Consider the following 17,250-nt stretch of genomic DNA (forward strand, 5'->3'; position numbering starts at 1 on the left):
CAGCACACTCTCCTGCCAGGGGATGCCCCATATTCATCTGAGGCAGCAGAGGTGGAAACTAATCAGCCGCTTTTCTTGACTTGCATAAGTTATCCATGCCTCACTACTGTAAAGGACAGTGCTGAGAACACAAGCCTTGTACACACGGAGCTTTGTATTTTCCCATTCTGCCAGCTTCTCCGTCGGATCTGTTCTGATGATGCTACCTTCAACAAAGGCGTTTCCGACATGTCTTGCTTTTCCTCAACCGAGGATTTCCCCTACTGTGGTTGACAGGGCCCTCAACCATGTCCAACCCATTTCCCGCACTCCTGCCTCACCCCTTCTCCTCCGTCCCAGAACCTTGATAGAGTTCACTTTCTCCTCACTTTTCACCCCATCAGCCTCCACATTTAAAGGATTATCCTCTGCCAGTTCCAGCATGATGCCACCACCGAACACAGCTTCCTTCCCCTCCTCTGTCAGCATTCCAAAGGGACCATTCCCTCTGTGACATCCTCGTCCACTCTTCTATCATCCCCAAACACCTCATCTTCCGACGGCACCTTCCCATGCAATCACAGGAGGTGTAATACATGCCCCTTTACCTCCTCTCTCCTCAATGTCCTAGACCACAAACATTTTGATTGTGAGCAGCGATTTACTTGCACTTATTTCAGTTCAGTCTATTCTATTCATGACTCACAATGCAGCCTCCTCTACCCTGGGGAACCCAAACTCAGGCTAGGTGACTGCTTTGCAGAACATCTCATTTCAGTCTGCAAGCATGACCCTGACCTCCTTGTCGCTTGCCATTTCAAATTACCACCTGGCTCTCACGCTCACAGTCCTCGGCCTACTGCAATGTTCCAGTGAAGCCCAATGCATACTTGAGGAACAGCAACTCATCTTACAATTAGGTACTTTATAGCCTTCTGGACTCAACATTGAGGTCAACAACTTCAGACCATGAACTCTGTCTTTCTCTAGTGTTTCCCCTAATACCAGTCTGTATCTTGTTCTCATATTTTCCTTTCATACAGTGCTGATCTTGTTATTGCTATTAACACCTACTCGGAACCAATGCTTTGTTCCTTTACAGCTACCATTACCATTTTCTTTACCTTTTGTTCCCTGAAATCTTTGTCATTTAATCTGCCCCACCTTCTGACACATCCCTGACTTTCCCCTTTGCTCTACCTGACACCCCCACCTTCTTCAACAGCATTAAATCTAACACATTTCTACTTCTCTTCAGTTGCAAAGGGCTCTCTTCAGTTGCATATTGGGCTCGAAAAGTTAACTGTTTCTTTCTCCATAGGCGCTGCCAGACCTGCTGAGAATTTTCAGCCCTTTCTGTTTTTATTTCAGGTCTCCAGCATCCGCAGAGTTTTGCTTTTATTTTTACAACTTTGGTTAGTTTGCTATTGGTCCACACTCGATTTCTCAACTTTGACATGACAGCAGTGGTTTTGGCAATCCTGGTGCTGGTTTTGGCATCAAGGGACAGGTTGCTGGTAATTGCTGATCCGAGGTATGTGAAACTGTCGACGGCCTCCAGGGTGAGGTTGTCAGTGTTGATGGAAGGTAGGGTCTCTACGTCCTGACGTACAACTTTGGTCTTCCTGACTCTGATTGTCAGTCCAAACTCCTTGCAGGTCCGGAAGAGCCGACTTACAATCTATTAGTCTCTACAACTGTTATAAAAGCTCAACCTTTATTTTCAGAAGCTAGCCAGAGGGTGTTTTTATGGCAATAACATAAGTTATTAAGGAGATAACAAACTCATAAGGGATGAAATTTGTCTTGGGTGGTATCACAAAATGGACATTAGCAAATGAAAAATCCACATTGCCTGATTTAGTCATAGGAAGAGTCCAGCTGATTGTGAAATAGGTTGCTGGCTCGCTGTTGGTGATTTTGTAATACGTTCACAATGAATTTCAATTAAGAGCTCAGTTACTAAAAAAGACATTAAACTTTGTTCTGTATAAATGGCGCAATTACAATAAAAATTCCAGAATCTTCCCTCCCTCTCAGTCTTTTGTAGACCTATTTTGGAATCTGTAGCAAAGTACAAATACATTAATCCCTGCAAAACTCCTCGTAATTGATTCATTGCATTCATTATTCCTTTTAAACATTATTCATGATAGAGGTTTGCTGTTTCTTGACTCCAGGGGTTGCTACCACAGCAAGTTGAGGGTGTGGACACCACTGCTGGTCCTGCTCCAGAAAATTAGACAGAAATCAAATATTATGGGAATCAAACAAAATTTCACAAGCTGAACATTCATAAAACTTTATCCAGCAATCAACGCTGCTGCTTCATTACGCTTTGCTAGCTGCCACTTCAAGTCAAAGTCAAATGAAAACGGTGTACTGTCTAGAATTTTTTGGCTTGCTAGACAATGCATCCAATTTCTCTTGCAGTGGAAATTCTATCTTGGAAAAAAGGATTAAGCAGCTTAATCCATCTTGGAGGCTTCATTTGTTGATTTGAAAAAGCTGGCTAGGATGAACCTCTTGAAATCCCTTAGCCCTCCAGTATGTGAGAAATTTAATTTTCTGGTCTACAGGTAAAATCTCATGGCTGCCATTTAGAAGACTGCTGAGATTGGAGGGCAGGAGATCATGTGCTCCAATTTGCCCTTGGTTCACTTAGGGACTGGGAAAGATGTTGCAGATTACATAAGAATGTTTTGATGTATATTAGAGAGAGATTTGAAAATCTTCTTTGGAAGAGTTTCTGGAAGGAACTGTGAATAAAGCTTGCTTCTTGGAATTAGACTGCCTTGGTGCTGAGAAATAGAGCTGGGTCCTAAAAAAAATTCCAGGCAACCTGGAGCAGCATTGCAGAATAATATATTTCAATATATGAGATTTTAGTGAACTTGCAATATCGTGGATACTTCTGACAGACATTTTCTTCCCCACTGGAAAATCAGCTAAGCTTTCCGGAAGGGACAATTTTTCCATCAACAGCATTTGGCTTTTGCTACAAACTGGAGTCAGGGCTGTCACTGGAATTCCAGAGGACAACATTTTGGAACAGTCTATCCCCAAACACACCACGAGCAACCATTATGAGACACCCAGAAGAGTTTTAGCATTATATCAATCATCTAGACCACTTTGAAGAGGGATACATCATTGGCACAAAATGAACCTCGTTGTGAATTTCCTTTATTTTAAATGTTGATTTCTGCTACAGTTCTCTGTACAGATTTATTGAGGGACGTGGAGTGACACACAGTGATGTCAGACAGCATGAAAGAAGCTAAATAATCAGATTCAAAGAGGACACAATGTAGAAGCTGGTGGTTGAAAAGCATAATCTTGCATGAGAAACTTTCAATGGTGCCATAAACCACTAACAATAAATTTATTTACACCAAAAAGACAACATATAACATCAGCGAGATGCATTGGCATATTTTACACACTTACTTCTTGGAGCTGGACTGTACACCCTCTGCAGCACATGAATAGTTTCCAATATCAGGCCCAAAACGGACAGCAATGGAGGTGTCACAGTCATCAACTGTTAAGATCGCCACCTTCTGCTCTGACGGGCCTTGTGCAACTCCCAATGACCCAATTTTTGGCTAATAGAAGAATGCACATAAGGCAAGTTAATCAACGAAAGGCTAGACATTGGGTTGCAAAAGAATAGCTGCCTTATTGATTCCCTAAATGGCAACCATTCATAAAATATTATCAGATTACTTCATTTCTAGAAATTAAGAGAGAACATTAGGGGACAATTCCATCCTATTTAGAGAAGTGGTAAATCAATTACAATTAAGCAAGAGCAATTTCTCATAGTAAGAGGTGGTGTTATAAAGAAACACTAATACATAAAACAAACACTTCTGAATAACTCATAAAAGATTAATAGGAACATTACCTCACCTCCCACCATGATTTATACAGCACAGTATATTAATGACTTTAAATTAATGCTTACTATTACCTGTGTGTTTTGAATGGGTTTCCTCAAACTGATTATCATTTTCTTCCTCCATTTTCTCTCCTTTTTGCTTCTAAAGCTGGTCACTTATTCCAATTTTCCCCAAATTGTACAAACATGTAAATGTGAACTTTCAAGCAAATAGTTTTACCTGTAGAAACCAGGCAACCCACGAGGAGAGATATCCCTTTATTCTCTATTCTGTTCCTATGTATGTGTCTATATTTTAATGTAGGCATCTTTCATCCATGTTTTTTTCTTTCCCTTGCTCTGCTCTTTGTCTACCTTCTACATAGAATGAGAATGCAAAACAGAGCTCCTTCCCCAACAGAGTCATGTTTTCAGATATGTGAAAATTAAATTATCAAATGGATTGTCTAATCGTCTGCAAATTCTTGTACAAAGCTATAAGTTGATTTCAGAACTCGAGGAAGATGAACTGATTGCATCCAGATGGGACTGTCATTGCCTGAAAACATTAGGCTGCTAGAACTACTGCAACCTACTTGTTAATAAACCTCCCACATCAGGAAGTGGAAACATTTCTCTAGGGTGTAATCATTTGCCCAGCTCATGACTTGAGTTGCTGGTGAGGGATCAGTGTTGGTATAATGTTATATTGGCACAGCTTTCAAACTATCTCCACACTTCCCTTGACAAATCTCCTAACAAAGACTGTGCACAAGCTGTGAGTGTGGGTATCAAAATCTGTAATGTTGACAACACTGTATAACTGAACAGTCTGGAACACTGATCAAGTTAATTTTCTTTCATCTATAAATGTGCAGTTAGCTCCCAACTCTGTAGAGAAAGGGGCTTCACAGTGAACTGCAGTGCAATGATTTTCAAAACATCAACCAGAAGAAATGAAGAGCAGAACTAATAACGCAGGAAGCTGGAGACAGAAACCTTAATAAATCACTGGTTAGGTCTCAGCTGGAGCACTATATCTAGTTCTGGGTACCACATATTAGGAAGGATATCAAGGTGTTAGTAAGGAGATGCACATGAGGTTTACTTAAAAAGTACCAGGGTTGAGGAGTTTCAATTATATGAGAGGCTAGGGAAGCTGGGATTGATCTCCTTACAGCAAAGGTTAAGGGAAGATTTAAAGAGGCATTCAAAATCATAAAGGGTTTTGATAGAGTAATTAAAGAGAAACTGCTCCCACTGGCTGATTTTTCAATAACTGGAGGATGCTTATTTAAAGTAATTGGCAGAACAGCCAGATAAGATTTTTTCTAATGCAGCAAGTTTTGATGATGTGGAATACATTGTCTGAAAGGGTAGTGGAAACAGGTTCAAAGGTAACTTTCAATTGGAAATTGGATGAATATTTGAAGGGGAGAACATTGCAGGGCTATCGGGAAACAGCATGGGAGTGGAACTAATTGGATGGCTCTTTGAAAGGATTGGCACAGGCATGATGGGTCAAATGACCTGCACTGTAAAATGTTATGATTTATTAGAAAAAAATAACATGTTGGTTAGTATTTCAGCTTTTGTAACACAAGTTTACACCTAAAATATTAACACACCTTTCTCATTCATTCTGCGTCAACTGCTGTGCACATCTGACACTTTCTGCTTTTATTTCAATCTATTGGCTCGAATGTTTTCTATTTTGTTTGTTTTTTTTTATTGTATAATAATGGTCTGCCTTGAAGAGTAGGACAGTACTCGAGGGAACAAATTCTTATATTAATAGAGTCACCCGGATATTTAATGTAGACGCTCAATCATTCCGTTCAGCAATGGCCCTACCACTTGATTATGCTGGTGAGTGTACTCTGTTGCAAAGAAATACATGTGTGCCTCTGACCCAGTCTGAAAAGAAATGGAATCCATAACAGTGTTGTACAAAACTGGATACTGATCTAATTTGAATTTGCTGTGATTTGATCCACAATGGGACTAGCTGAGTTGCTCTTGCAAAGAGCTGGCACAGACATAACAGGCTGAATGGTTCCTTCTGTGCTGTAACCATTCTATGATCCATTTGCAAGAGTGAAATCAGATTGTATAACATGCTGTGCACCCTGTCCTCAACACAATACATATAAAGCACTTGATTTCCAAGCTTTTGAAATGAAGCCCATAATATTTAAAAGCCCCATTAACATATTCCAGTGGATGAAAAAGATCCTATTCACAAAAGTGTAGGGAATTTTTTGGGTGCCTTGGCCACCTAAGAAAACAATATCAATCTGCAATCAGGAAGTGGTAGAAGATGCAACTCAAGCAAGATAAGTTTAACAATTCCAATATTGCCTCCCCATGAAGAAATGCCTCATTTGCATAAACTATGCCAGACAAAGACAAAAGCTGCCAGAACATCTACCTGAAACAAGCATGGAGAACTGTGAGCATGATATCTTTCCTACGTCAGCTGTAGCTTCACGGAATTTTAACGGCACAGGAGGTGGCCATTCGGCCCATCATGTCTGCACCGGCTCTCCAAATTAACATTATGGCCTAGTGCCATTGTCCTGCCTTTTCCCCATATCCTTGCACATTGTTTCTATTCAAATCATCATCTAATGCCCCCTTGAATGCCTCCAGCACACTTCCAGGCAGTGCATTCCAGACCCGTCGTGTGAAAATGTTTTTTTCTCACGTCACATCTGCTTCTTTTGCAAATCACTTTAAATCTGCGTCCTCTTGTTCTTGATCCTTTTATGAGTGGGAACAACTTCTCCCTATCTACTCTGTCCAGTCCCTCATGATTTTGAACATCTCTATCAAATCTCCTCTTAGCCTTCTTCTCTCCAAGGAGAACAGTCCCAACCTCTCCAATCTATCCTCATAGCTGAAGTTTCTCATCCCTGGAACCATTCTTGTAAACCTCTTCTGCACTCTCTCCAATGTGTTCACATCCTTCCTATAATATGGTGCCCAGGACTGTACACAATACTCCAGCTGAGGTCTAACAAGTGTCTTATATAAATTCAGCATAACCCCCCCTGCTCTTGTACTCTATGCCCCGATTAATAAAGCCCAGGATACTATATGCTTTATTAACTGCTCTCTCCAGCTGTCCTGCCACCTTCAATGATCTATGCACATATACACCCAAGTCTTTCTGCTCCTGCACCCCCTTCAAAATTTCACCCCTTATTTTATATTGTCTGTCCACGTTCTTCCTACCAAAATGCATCAATTCTCCACATTGAACTTCATCTGCCACCTATCTGCCCACTCCACCAACTTGCCTGTTCCACACTATCCTCCTCGCAGTTCACAACACTCCCAAGCTTCGTATCCATGAGCAAAGACTTTTCTCACAAGTCTGTTGTGTGGCACTCTGTCAAATGCCTTTTGAAAGTCCATGTGGACCACATCAACAGCATTACTCTCATCGACCTTTTCTGTTACCTCCTCAAAAACTCCAGCAAGTTAGTTAAACACAATTGCCCCTTTAGAAATCCATGCTGGCTCTTCCTTATCAACCCATAGTTTTCCATGTGACTACTAATTCTATCCCGAATAATTGTTTCTAGAATCTTGCCCACCACTGAAGTTAAACTGACTGGTCTGTAATTGCTGGGCTTATCCTTACAACCTTTTTTGAACAAGGGCGCGTAATGTTTGCAATTCTCCAGTCCACCCCCAACTCTAGGGAAGACTGAGAGATTATGGCCAGTGTCCCTGCAATTTCTACTCTCACTTCCTTCAATATCCTTGGACGCATTTCATCTGGTCCTGGTGCCTTGTCAACTTTAAGTACCGCGTTCTATTCGACACTTCCTCCTTGTCAATTTTGAACCCTTCTAGTGACAGAGTTTCCTCATCTGTCACCATGGCGTGTATAGCATCTACCGCCTTGGTAAAGACAGATGCAAAGTATTCATTTAATACCTCAGCCATGGCCCCTTCGTCAATGTGTAAATTCCCTTTTAAGCCCCTAATTGGCCCTAGTCCTCCTTTTACCACCCTTTTACTACTTATATGTCGATAAAAGACTTTGGGATTCCCTTTTACGTTGACTGCTAGTCTTTTCTCTTAATCCCTCTTCGTTTTTCTAATACGCTTTTTCACCTCCCCTCTGAATTCTGTATTCCTCTTGGTGCTCAGTTGTATTTTCTACCTGACACCTGTCATAAGCGCACTTTTTCTTCTTTATCTTAATTTCAATCTCCCTTTTCAACCAGGGAACTCTGGATTTGTTTGTCCTACCTTTCCCTTCGATGGAATATACCTTGACTGTGCCCAAACCAATTCTTTTTTGAAGGTAGCCCATTGTGCAGCTACAGTTTTTCCTGCCAATCTTTCGTTCCAGTCTATCTGGCCCAGCTTCATCCTTGCCCCATCGAAGTTGGCTCTTGTCCAGCTAATTATTCTTACTCTGGATTGCCTATCGTCCTTTTCTGTCATCATCCTAAAATGTACAGTACAATGATCACTGTCTTTTAAATGTTCCCCCACTGACACTTGATTTACTTGGCCCAACTCATTTCCAAGAACCAGGTCCAACAGCACATCTTTTCTTGTTGGATTGGACACATACTCGGTAGAAAATTCTCCTGAACACAATCTAGGAACTTATACCCTTCAACATCCTTTACTCTACCATTGTCCCAGTCTACATTCGGGTAATTAGAGTCCCCCACTATAATGACTCTATAATGCTTACATCTCTCTGTAATTTCTCTGCAGATCTGTTCTTCTAAGTCCTTCTCACTATTTGGCGTTCTATAGACTACACCGAGCAATGTAATTGCACCCTTTTTGTTCCTTAGCTCTAGCCAACTTGATTCTGTCCTTGAACCCTCTGGGACATCCTCTTTCTCCAGCACTGCAATGCTCCCTTTAATCAATACCGCCACTCCCCCTCCTTTCCTATCTCTTCTGAACACCTTGTACCCTGGAATATTTAACACCCAGTTCTGCCCTTCCTTGAGCCAGGTCTCTGTTATCACCACAACGTCACATTTCCACATGGCAATCTGCACCTGCAACTCCCCAATCATATTTACTATACTCCGTGCATTCACATCCATGCAAATTAATCCTGATTTAGATTTTGTTACTTTCTCCCTTGCCCCGACTTTACCCATTAACTTACTATTCTCTAAATTAGTGCTATCTGTCCCATCCAGTATTTTGTGCACCCTGGTATTCCTCTCTAATATTTTCTCTTGGTTCCCGCACCCTTGCCGAGTTGGCTTAGTTGGTAGCGCATTCGCCACTGCATGATAAGGTTCTGAGGTCAAGTCCCAAACCAGGGCTTGAGCACAAAAAAATCAAGGCTGGCACTCCAGTGCAGTACTGAGGCAGCACTTCACTGTCAGAGGTGCCATCTTTTGGATGCAATGTTAAATCGAGTTCCCATTGCCTGCTCGGGTGGATGTAAAAGATCCCATGGTACTATTTTGAAGAAGAGCAGGAGAGTGTCCCCAGTGTCCTGGCCAATATTCATCCCTCAATCAATATCACAAAAAACAGGTTACCTGGTCATTACCACATTGCTGTTTGAGAGAGCTTGCTGGGCACATATTGGCTGCCACATTTCCTACATTACAACAGTATTACACGTCATAAAATACTTTGTTGACAGTGAAGGGCTTTGTGACATCTAGAACAGAATTTTGCCCTTGATGGGCGGGCGGGCCCCACCGGCTCGGTGGCAGGCGGGCAGCCGATCGCCGCCGCAATGGGCCCCGCCTCCATTTTAAGTGGGCGGGCAAAGTGCTGCCTCAGGGAGATCGCTGAAAGGCTGGCAAAAAAAAAAACAATAAAAAATTCATCAACATGTCCCCCTCACGTGAAAATGTCACACGAGATGGGACATATGTTAATGAAATAAACAAAAACTTTATTAAACGTTTTTAAAACCGCTATCAAACCTCATCCCGCCACCGGATGAGGTCTGTAAAAAATTCACCTACCCGCCTGCCCGTTGGGCCTGTGCGCCAAACCGAAATTCGCACGGGCCCTTCAAAATCGTCGACAATTGGCAAGTTAAGGGCCTTAACGAGACCTTTAATTAATGGCGGGTGCGGACCCGCTGCATAGCGTGCCTGCCGACCGAAATATCGCGCTGATGTCAGGACGCTCGCGCGATGTCAGCACACGACATTTTAAGCGCTGGCTTGCGGGCTCCGCCAGCCAGAAGATTCTGCCCCTAGTCATCGTGAAAAATGTTACACAAAAATAGAAATATATTAATCCAGATTTGTACTTGGGCTGCAAATCTTTACTACATTTATAGGCACGTTGGATGAAGGAAGAGCGGTGTATATTTACATTTGCTGACAACACTAAGTGAGGTAGCATGGAATATAGTGTACGTCGATGGGAGTGGAAAGTTGCAATGGGAAATTGATAGATTAAGTGCGAGTGAAACTGGCAAATGGAGTTCAGTGTGGGAAAATCATAGAGTCATCACAGCACGGTAGGAAGCCACTAGGCCATCGAGTCCACGCAGCTTTTCTGTAGAGCAATCCTGTCGTTACAATTTTCCACTCTATCCCTGCAGTCCCGCAAGTTTATTTCTTTTAAGTGCGAGGTCTTTCACTTCGGACCTAAGAATCAGTGCATTTTCTAGAAGGTGGGAAACTAGAAACTGTGGATGACCAGGGACTTTTAGGGGTTCAAGTACAGAAATTAGTCAAAGTTACTGGACAGGTGCAAAAAAAACCCATTTAAAATGAATGTAATGTTGGCTTTTAACTCAACAGGACTGGAATACAAAGGGGTGAAAGTTGTGTCACAACTATACAGAGCTGGTGAGATCCCATCTGAAATACTGTTTGCAATTCTAGGCACCGAACCTCAGAAAGGTATACTGGTCTTGGAGGGAGTGCAGTGCAGATTCACCAGAATGATAACATGAATAAAAGGGTTAGATTATGAGGACAGCTTGTATAAACTAGGTTTATATTCATTCGAATATAGAAGATTATGGGGTGATTCAAATGAGTTGAAGATAATTAAAGGATTTGATTTGGTAGATAAAAATAAACTATTTCCTCTGGTTGGGGGAGCACAGGACCCAAGAGCACATAACCTTAAAATTAGAGCTAGGTTATTCAGGGTTAATGTCAGAAAGCACTGCTTCACACAAAGGATAGTGGAAATCTGTAATTCTCACCCTCAAAAAACTATTGAGACTAGGTCAATGGAAAACTTCAAAACAGATTTACAGATTTTTGCTAGGCAAGAATATTAAGGATTACAGAACCCAGGTGGGTACATGACTGTAAGATAGAGATCAGCCTTGATCTAACTGAATGGCAAACAAGCTCACAGGGCTAAATAACCTGCTCCTGTTCCTATAATTAGATCATGGCTGATGTGTACTCAAATGCCATTATCTTTATTAACTTCAATCTCTCGATATCTTTGCCTTACAAAATTTATCTCAAGGTTGAAAATTTCAGTTGGCCACGCAGCCTTTTGAGAAATAGTTCCAGATTTCCACTACCCTTTGTCTGAAAAAGAGCTTCCCGATTTCACTCCTAAATGGCCTAGGTCTAATTTTAAGAAAGTGTCTCCTTGTCCTATATTCTCCCACCAGAATAAATATGTTCTCTGTACCTGCCCTATTAAATACCATTACCATTTTATAGATTTCAATTAGATCATCCCTCAACCTTCTAAAGTTAACAGAACAAAGCCAACATTTTTGCAATCAATCATCATAACTTTATTCTCTTAAGCCCTGAGATAATTCTTGAGTCTGTGCCGAATCCTCTCCAAGGCCAATATCCCTTACCAGTCGTTTAATAACCAAAGCAGGAGGCAGTAAACTAGATGGAACTGACTGAGCTCTTTGCAACTGAAGCATCCGCTTCCTCACTTTTAAATTCCAAATCCATTGAGATAAAGGACAGACATTCTATCAGCTTTTTTGATTACGTTTTGTACTAATGCACTAATTTTTAGTGATTTGGACACAAGGACATTTAAAACTCTTTGCGCATCGATCATAAAGAAATACCCCAATTTATGCTTCAGGGGAACACCATGGATGGCCTCACTTTTTCACACTAAACATCATCTGCCAGTTTTGCCAACTCAAGTTATGTCCCTCATTAACTTCTTGCTTCCATCTACACAATGTGCTATGCCACCTAACTTAGTGTCACCTCCAAACCTGAAAATTTATTCTAGTCATTAATATATATGATAGCAAGAAATTGCATCATTAATATATATGATAGAGACCACTTTGTAGATCACAAAGTAGTGCTGGATCATCAGTGTGAGCACTGATGATAGCTTGGCAGGGCAGACTCTAAGGCCTGGATTTTCACTCCCAAGTTGAGTAGTCAGGAAATTTCCCAGGTCGCCACATCCACCTTGGAAAAAAGTGCCCCGAGTGACGGGGCAAATCTTTGTTCTGGGAGGGAGAGTGGGTGCCTCCAGACGCAGATCGGAGGCAGGCACAGGGGTTGCCAAGTGCCGAGGCGGGCAGGTTAAAAGGCCTCCATCAGTTCTCTGGACTTTGTTCCAGTTGCTTTCTTTTTTTTTCTTTTTTTCCTGACAGTCGTTTCATTCAAGTGAGCTGCCTATTTATAGGACACAGCACAGCATGTGTCAAAAATTACTGGCTCAAATCAACTCATTACAAATAAGACCAGGGCTTACCAAAGCAGTGTGAGTATGTGTGTATGTCGTTATTATTAAGGTTGCATTATAGTTTATAAAATCGTACCTGCCCATAATTGATCTCTTCTACTGAGCTGCTAACCAACAATACTGGAAGCAGGGATTGAGAATGACAGTGTTAAGAGATCTGAAAAATAATAACCCACTAAACGGATTCATTGCAGCAGGCCTCCAGGATTGTCTGGATTTTCCTCGAGGTTGTAAAATCTCTCAATTTTTTTTCCAATCGTCCTCGTCTTCTAGGCCACAAACGAACTAAAGCTATAAAAAAAATCAATTTGCCCTTAAACTAGTAGCAATGCCATTCTGGGCTAGCTGCGAAAATGTACACAAGGGGCAGAATTTTCTGCCTGTCGGGCGGGCAGGCTCGACCCAACCTCCAGCGGGTGGGGAGCTGATCCCCGTCGGAGAAGCGGGCCCTGCCGCCATTTTACGTGGCCGGGCCAATTAAGGCCCGCCCAGCGTGACGTCCAGCGGGAAGCGCGATGCACTTCCTGTGCGGGTGGGGGGTGACTCCCTAAAAGCGAAAGTGCGTCTTCCGCACATGCGCACGTAAGAGCGCACATCTCCCTGAGGCTAAATGCTGCCTCAGGGAGATCGTTTACACTTTTATAAAGATTAAAAATAGAAAAAAATAATTTCCCTAACGTTTTCCCCTCATGTGACAATGTCACATGAGATGGGACATGTTCATAATTAACATAATAACTTTCTTAAAATTTTTGCAACCCTGCATGAAACCTCATCCCGCCGGTGGATGAGGTTTCATGTTTTCTCTGTTTGCCACCGGGGCTCCTGGCCTGCCCGCTAATCTTAAGGTTGGACGGGCAGGTACACTAAGTACTTTAATTGATCTGTCCATGGCCTCAATTGGCCATTGACAGGTTGGTGGGCCCGCAGCTGATTTTGCTGCGCCCCCGCCTTCCTGAAAATTTAAATGGGGCGCAGTGACGTCGGGGGTTCCACCCGACATCATCCTGTGTCATTTTACGCATCGGCGAGCGGGCCCCGCCCCCTGCTCACCGACGGCAAAATTCCGCCCAAGGTTAGGCTGCACATGCCTTGTTCCCTGATTTTTTTCTCCGCTTTGTGCGTAAGGACATGATCTCCTTGTCGGTACCTTCACAAAACCACAAGGCTGAAACCTGCTACTCTATGGAATAGCAACCATTCAGCAGCAGAATTTGAGTAACAAGGACTCAGGACAGAATGCGACCACCCCCATCCCTCCAGTTTATAGTAAGGGTCATCGCTGGTCTAATTCAGTCACTGCCAGATGTTTGAAACCATTCTGCCGCAGTTAAAGGACAAAAAAAGGTACAAAAGTGAAACATATGCCGCACCTTTAACATTAAATATCTTCTCAAGATGCGTACTAATAATATTTCCAGTTTTAATCTGTAGGAGATTCTGTGTCCTGACCTAATGTGCTCACCAACCTTGTAGTCCAGTCACAAAGCCAAGAAAAGAAAGTCTGGGAGGTGTGAGGTGCAATTTTTAAGTTGGATCCTGATTGAAACACGTAACTCAGCAAGTGATTAGGAAGGCAAATGGAATGTTGATGTTTATTGCAAGGGGAATGGAATATAAAAGTAGGGATGTTTTGCTACAGTTGTACACGGCGTTGGTGAAACCTCATCTGGGGTACTGTGTACAGTTTTGGTCTCCTTATTTAAGAATGGATATAAATCTATTAGCAGTTCAGAGAAGGTTCACTCAACTGATACCTGGGATGGGGGGGGAAGCTATCTTATGAGGAAAGGTTGGAGAGTCTGGGGCTAAATCCATTGGAGTTTTGAAGAATGAGTGGTAATCTTATTGAAACATGTAAGATCCTGAGGTGACTTGACAGGGTGGATGCTGAAAGGATGTTCCACCTTGTGAGAGAGACGAGAACAAGGGGATACAGTTTAAAAATAAGGGGGTGCCCATTTAAGGCGGAGGTGAGAAGAATTATTTTTCTCTCAGAGGGTTGTGAATCTTTGCAACTCTCTTCCTCAGAGAGCAGTGGAGGCAGGGTTACTGAATATTTTTAAGGTAGAGGTAAATAAGATTCTTGACTAACAAGGGAGTCAAAGGTTATCGACAGTAGGGAGAATATAGAGTTGAGGCCACAATCAGATCAGCCATGATCTTACTGAATGGTGGCGTAGGCTCGAGGAGCTGAATGGCCTACCCCTGCTCCTAATTCGTATGTTCATATGTAACTCTGTGACTCGCCACCGTTTATATCTGTCCAATTGCTGTGTCAATCCTGGAGATAATCCAAAAATAGAATTTTCTAACAGACAGGAATTAAAAAGGAGAATGTTTAATTAACAATTTAAACAGGTAATGAACATTATTTCTAACTGAGACCCTTACTGGTTGATAATACTACATCTTCACACTATCTTTTTCCTTTATTCTCTTTATTTTCTCTGTTGCATTCATTTCTCCACATTACTATGCAAAGCAGTAAGATGCAATAACATACTGACAAGAGTTCCAGTCTTAGCCACACTACCTAGAACAGCCTGCTGTCAAGCACGTCTCAAAGGAAGGCAGGGAAGAAAGTCTAGGCACATAGGTTTGCACACAGCCTTTGTCCTGTCAACAGGTTAGCTGCTTAGAAAATGGTGTATACAATTTCAAAATGCAAAACGTAATACTGAATTGGTATTAACTTACTACCTTGTTATAGTATTGGACCTGTACCGTGTGCCACTGCCCATCGCTGACACCTCCAGGAAGATGAGGCGTTACCACCGTCATTGACTCTCCTGTGAAAAGAACATCCCAGACACTAAGGATTTTTCTTTAAATAAGTGAATAGTTTCAAGCTTTCACTATTCAGCTGCTACATGGATTTTAATATGGGGCAAAAGTCATAACAAAATGTCAAAAGTATGTGTAGAATATTGTCACCTCCTATTTTCCCATCCTCCAAAGAATGAGAGGTAAACAAAAATAAGGCCTGTAACAGATTGAACCTGTTTGGGCTATTCACACAAGGTCAGAAAACTTGGCTCACTTCTCTTACAACTCAACAGAAAAACAAATTTCGGTGCAGAAATGTGTGTCACATTACTGTAACTGTAACAGTATTACAGTACTTGTTAATACTGCAACATTAGTATGCAGCTAATACATACTAATGCAGCTAATATGCAAATACTAATTTGTTGCAAATTATGCAATTGTTGCAATATTGTATACAATACTGTATTTTATGCAGTATAATTGCAACAAATGTGCCTATTAAAAGAACACAGAAAGAACTCTCTGAATGTGCATATAACATTGTGCTAGTAAAAGATCGCAAACATATGATGAAGTTTGACAACAGATTGGCTATATTTACTGAACTGTACATTAAAATTAAGATTCTATTCGTATTTAAATTCTATGCTTGGGTCAAGAGTTCTAGATAATGGAAAATGGACAGATGTATTAGAATTTGATATTATGGGGGAGTGAATTGGTTCACTGGAATTGTAAAGACTTGGAATCGATGTGTCCAATTCAAATGCTATACAAGTGGACTGAGTGAAAACATCTTTGTAATGGGGAGGAAAGGAAGGGTTGCATACACTGAAAGTACATTCCTAGATCAGATATGTGCTAGGAGTAACTGGCTGTGCCACAGTATCATATTATGGTTTACAAATTCAAATAGGTAGTTCCCAGGAGCTACCAGTAGTTTAACCTGACATTCCACGTAATGGATATGGAATTCTATGAGATCCCATTGAATTAATTTGGACATGACTCAATAAATAAATGGGAATCTATTTCCAGATCAAGTGCTGATGTAATTAAATTGAATATTTAATGCATAAATATGTTTTGTACAAACCTGTTGAGTACTTTAACTGGACCTGTCCATCAATGATTTCCACTGCAATAAAATCATGTTTTTCATTAAATCGCCCATTGTAGAACAGGAGACCATTATTTTCTTGTGTAGCGAACCTGAAAACACAGACATTAGACTCAGTAAGGAAATGGATTTCTATGTCTGGAGCACTCTTTCACAGCATCTTGGGCAGGGAGCATGTGACTGGTCCATCACTAAAATTCTGCCAAAAGCTCTCCCTGAACTGTAATACTTACTGACAGACAATCACAACATTGAACTAATGATCTCATTCTGACAGGTCCAGAGGCTTCACATCCAGGCAGTTTATCACTGACCTATAAAGCAAAGTGGATTCAAAATCTTTCAGCTGAGCATAAACGATAACGAGTGACTAAAATGGACAATCTGACTAAGACTGCATGAGTAAAGCTTAATTCATAGCCCATAATCATGGGATTCATTTTAGTGTGAAGCCCAGTCTAGTGTATCCTGCAATCCACACAGGTACAGGTAATCCTTCCAGACATAAGAATCACTAGTCTCCTCTTTGGACATGAAGTTCAAATACATATAGCAACTGCCATCTCTGGCTGGGAGGTTCATGTTGGTGTCCAGTTTATATACAAATATAGAAACTCCACTTTCTGGTTATGGAATTTCCCCAATTTAAAATACTTCTTCCCCAGCTATAAGTACAGAAGCTCAATTATCAATCACATTTTTTGACAAGGGTACAAAAGATTCTCTATCTGTTGTGTTAAAGCTTTTGTTCCAACCTTAGATGGAGACAGATCCATCTGATAAAAATAACAAACATTCTCCTCAGAGGATTATGTACAAGTTC

General features: G+C 41.5%; 1 protein-coding gene across 1 annotated transcript in view; it reads right to left on the minus strand.

The window, feature by feature from the left end:
- The window catches only part of celsr3 (cadherin, EGF LAG seven-pass G-type receptor 3), a 289,689-nt gene that overhangs the window by 153,597 nt on the left and 118,842 nt on the right, over nucleotides 1-17,250 (minus strand). The window contains exons 4-6 of the mRNA XM_078543033.1: nucleotides 16,404-16,519; nucleotides 15,239-15,327; nucleotides 3,430-3,587 (exon numbers count right to left, since the gene is read on the minus strand). Of these exons, the coding sequence (XP_078399159.1) occupies nucleotides 3,430-3,587; nucleotides 15,239-15,327; nucleotides 16,404-16,519 (363 nt within the window). The remainder of the gene's footprint in view (nucleotides 1-3,429; nucleotides 3,588-15,238; nucleotides 15,328-16,403; nucleotides 16,520-17,250) is intronic.

Source organism: Cetorhinus maximus, chromosome 6 (genome assembly GCF_964194155.1).
Source record: "Cetorhinus maximus chromosome 6, sCetMax3.hap1.1, whole genome shotgun sequence".
Taxonomy (NCBI): Eukaryota; Metazoa; Chordata; class Chondrichthyes; order Lamniformes; family Cetorhinidae; genus Cetorhinus; species Cetorhinus maximus.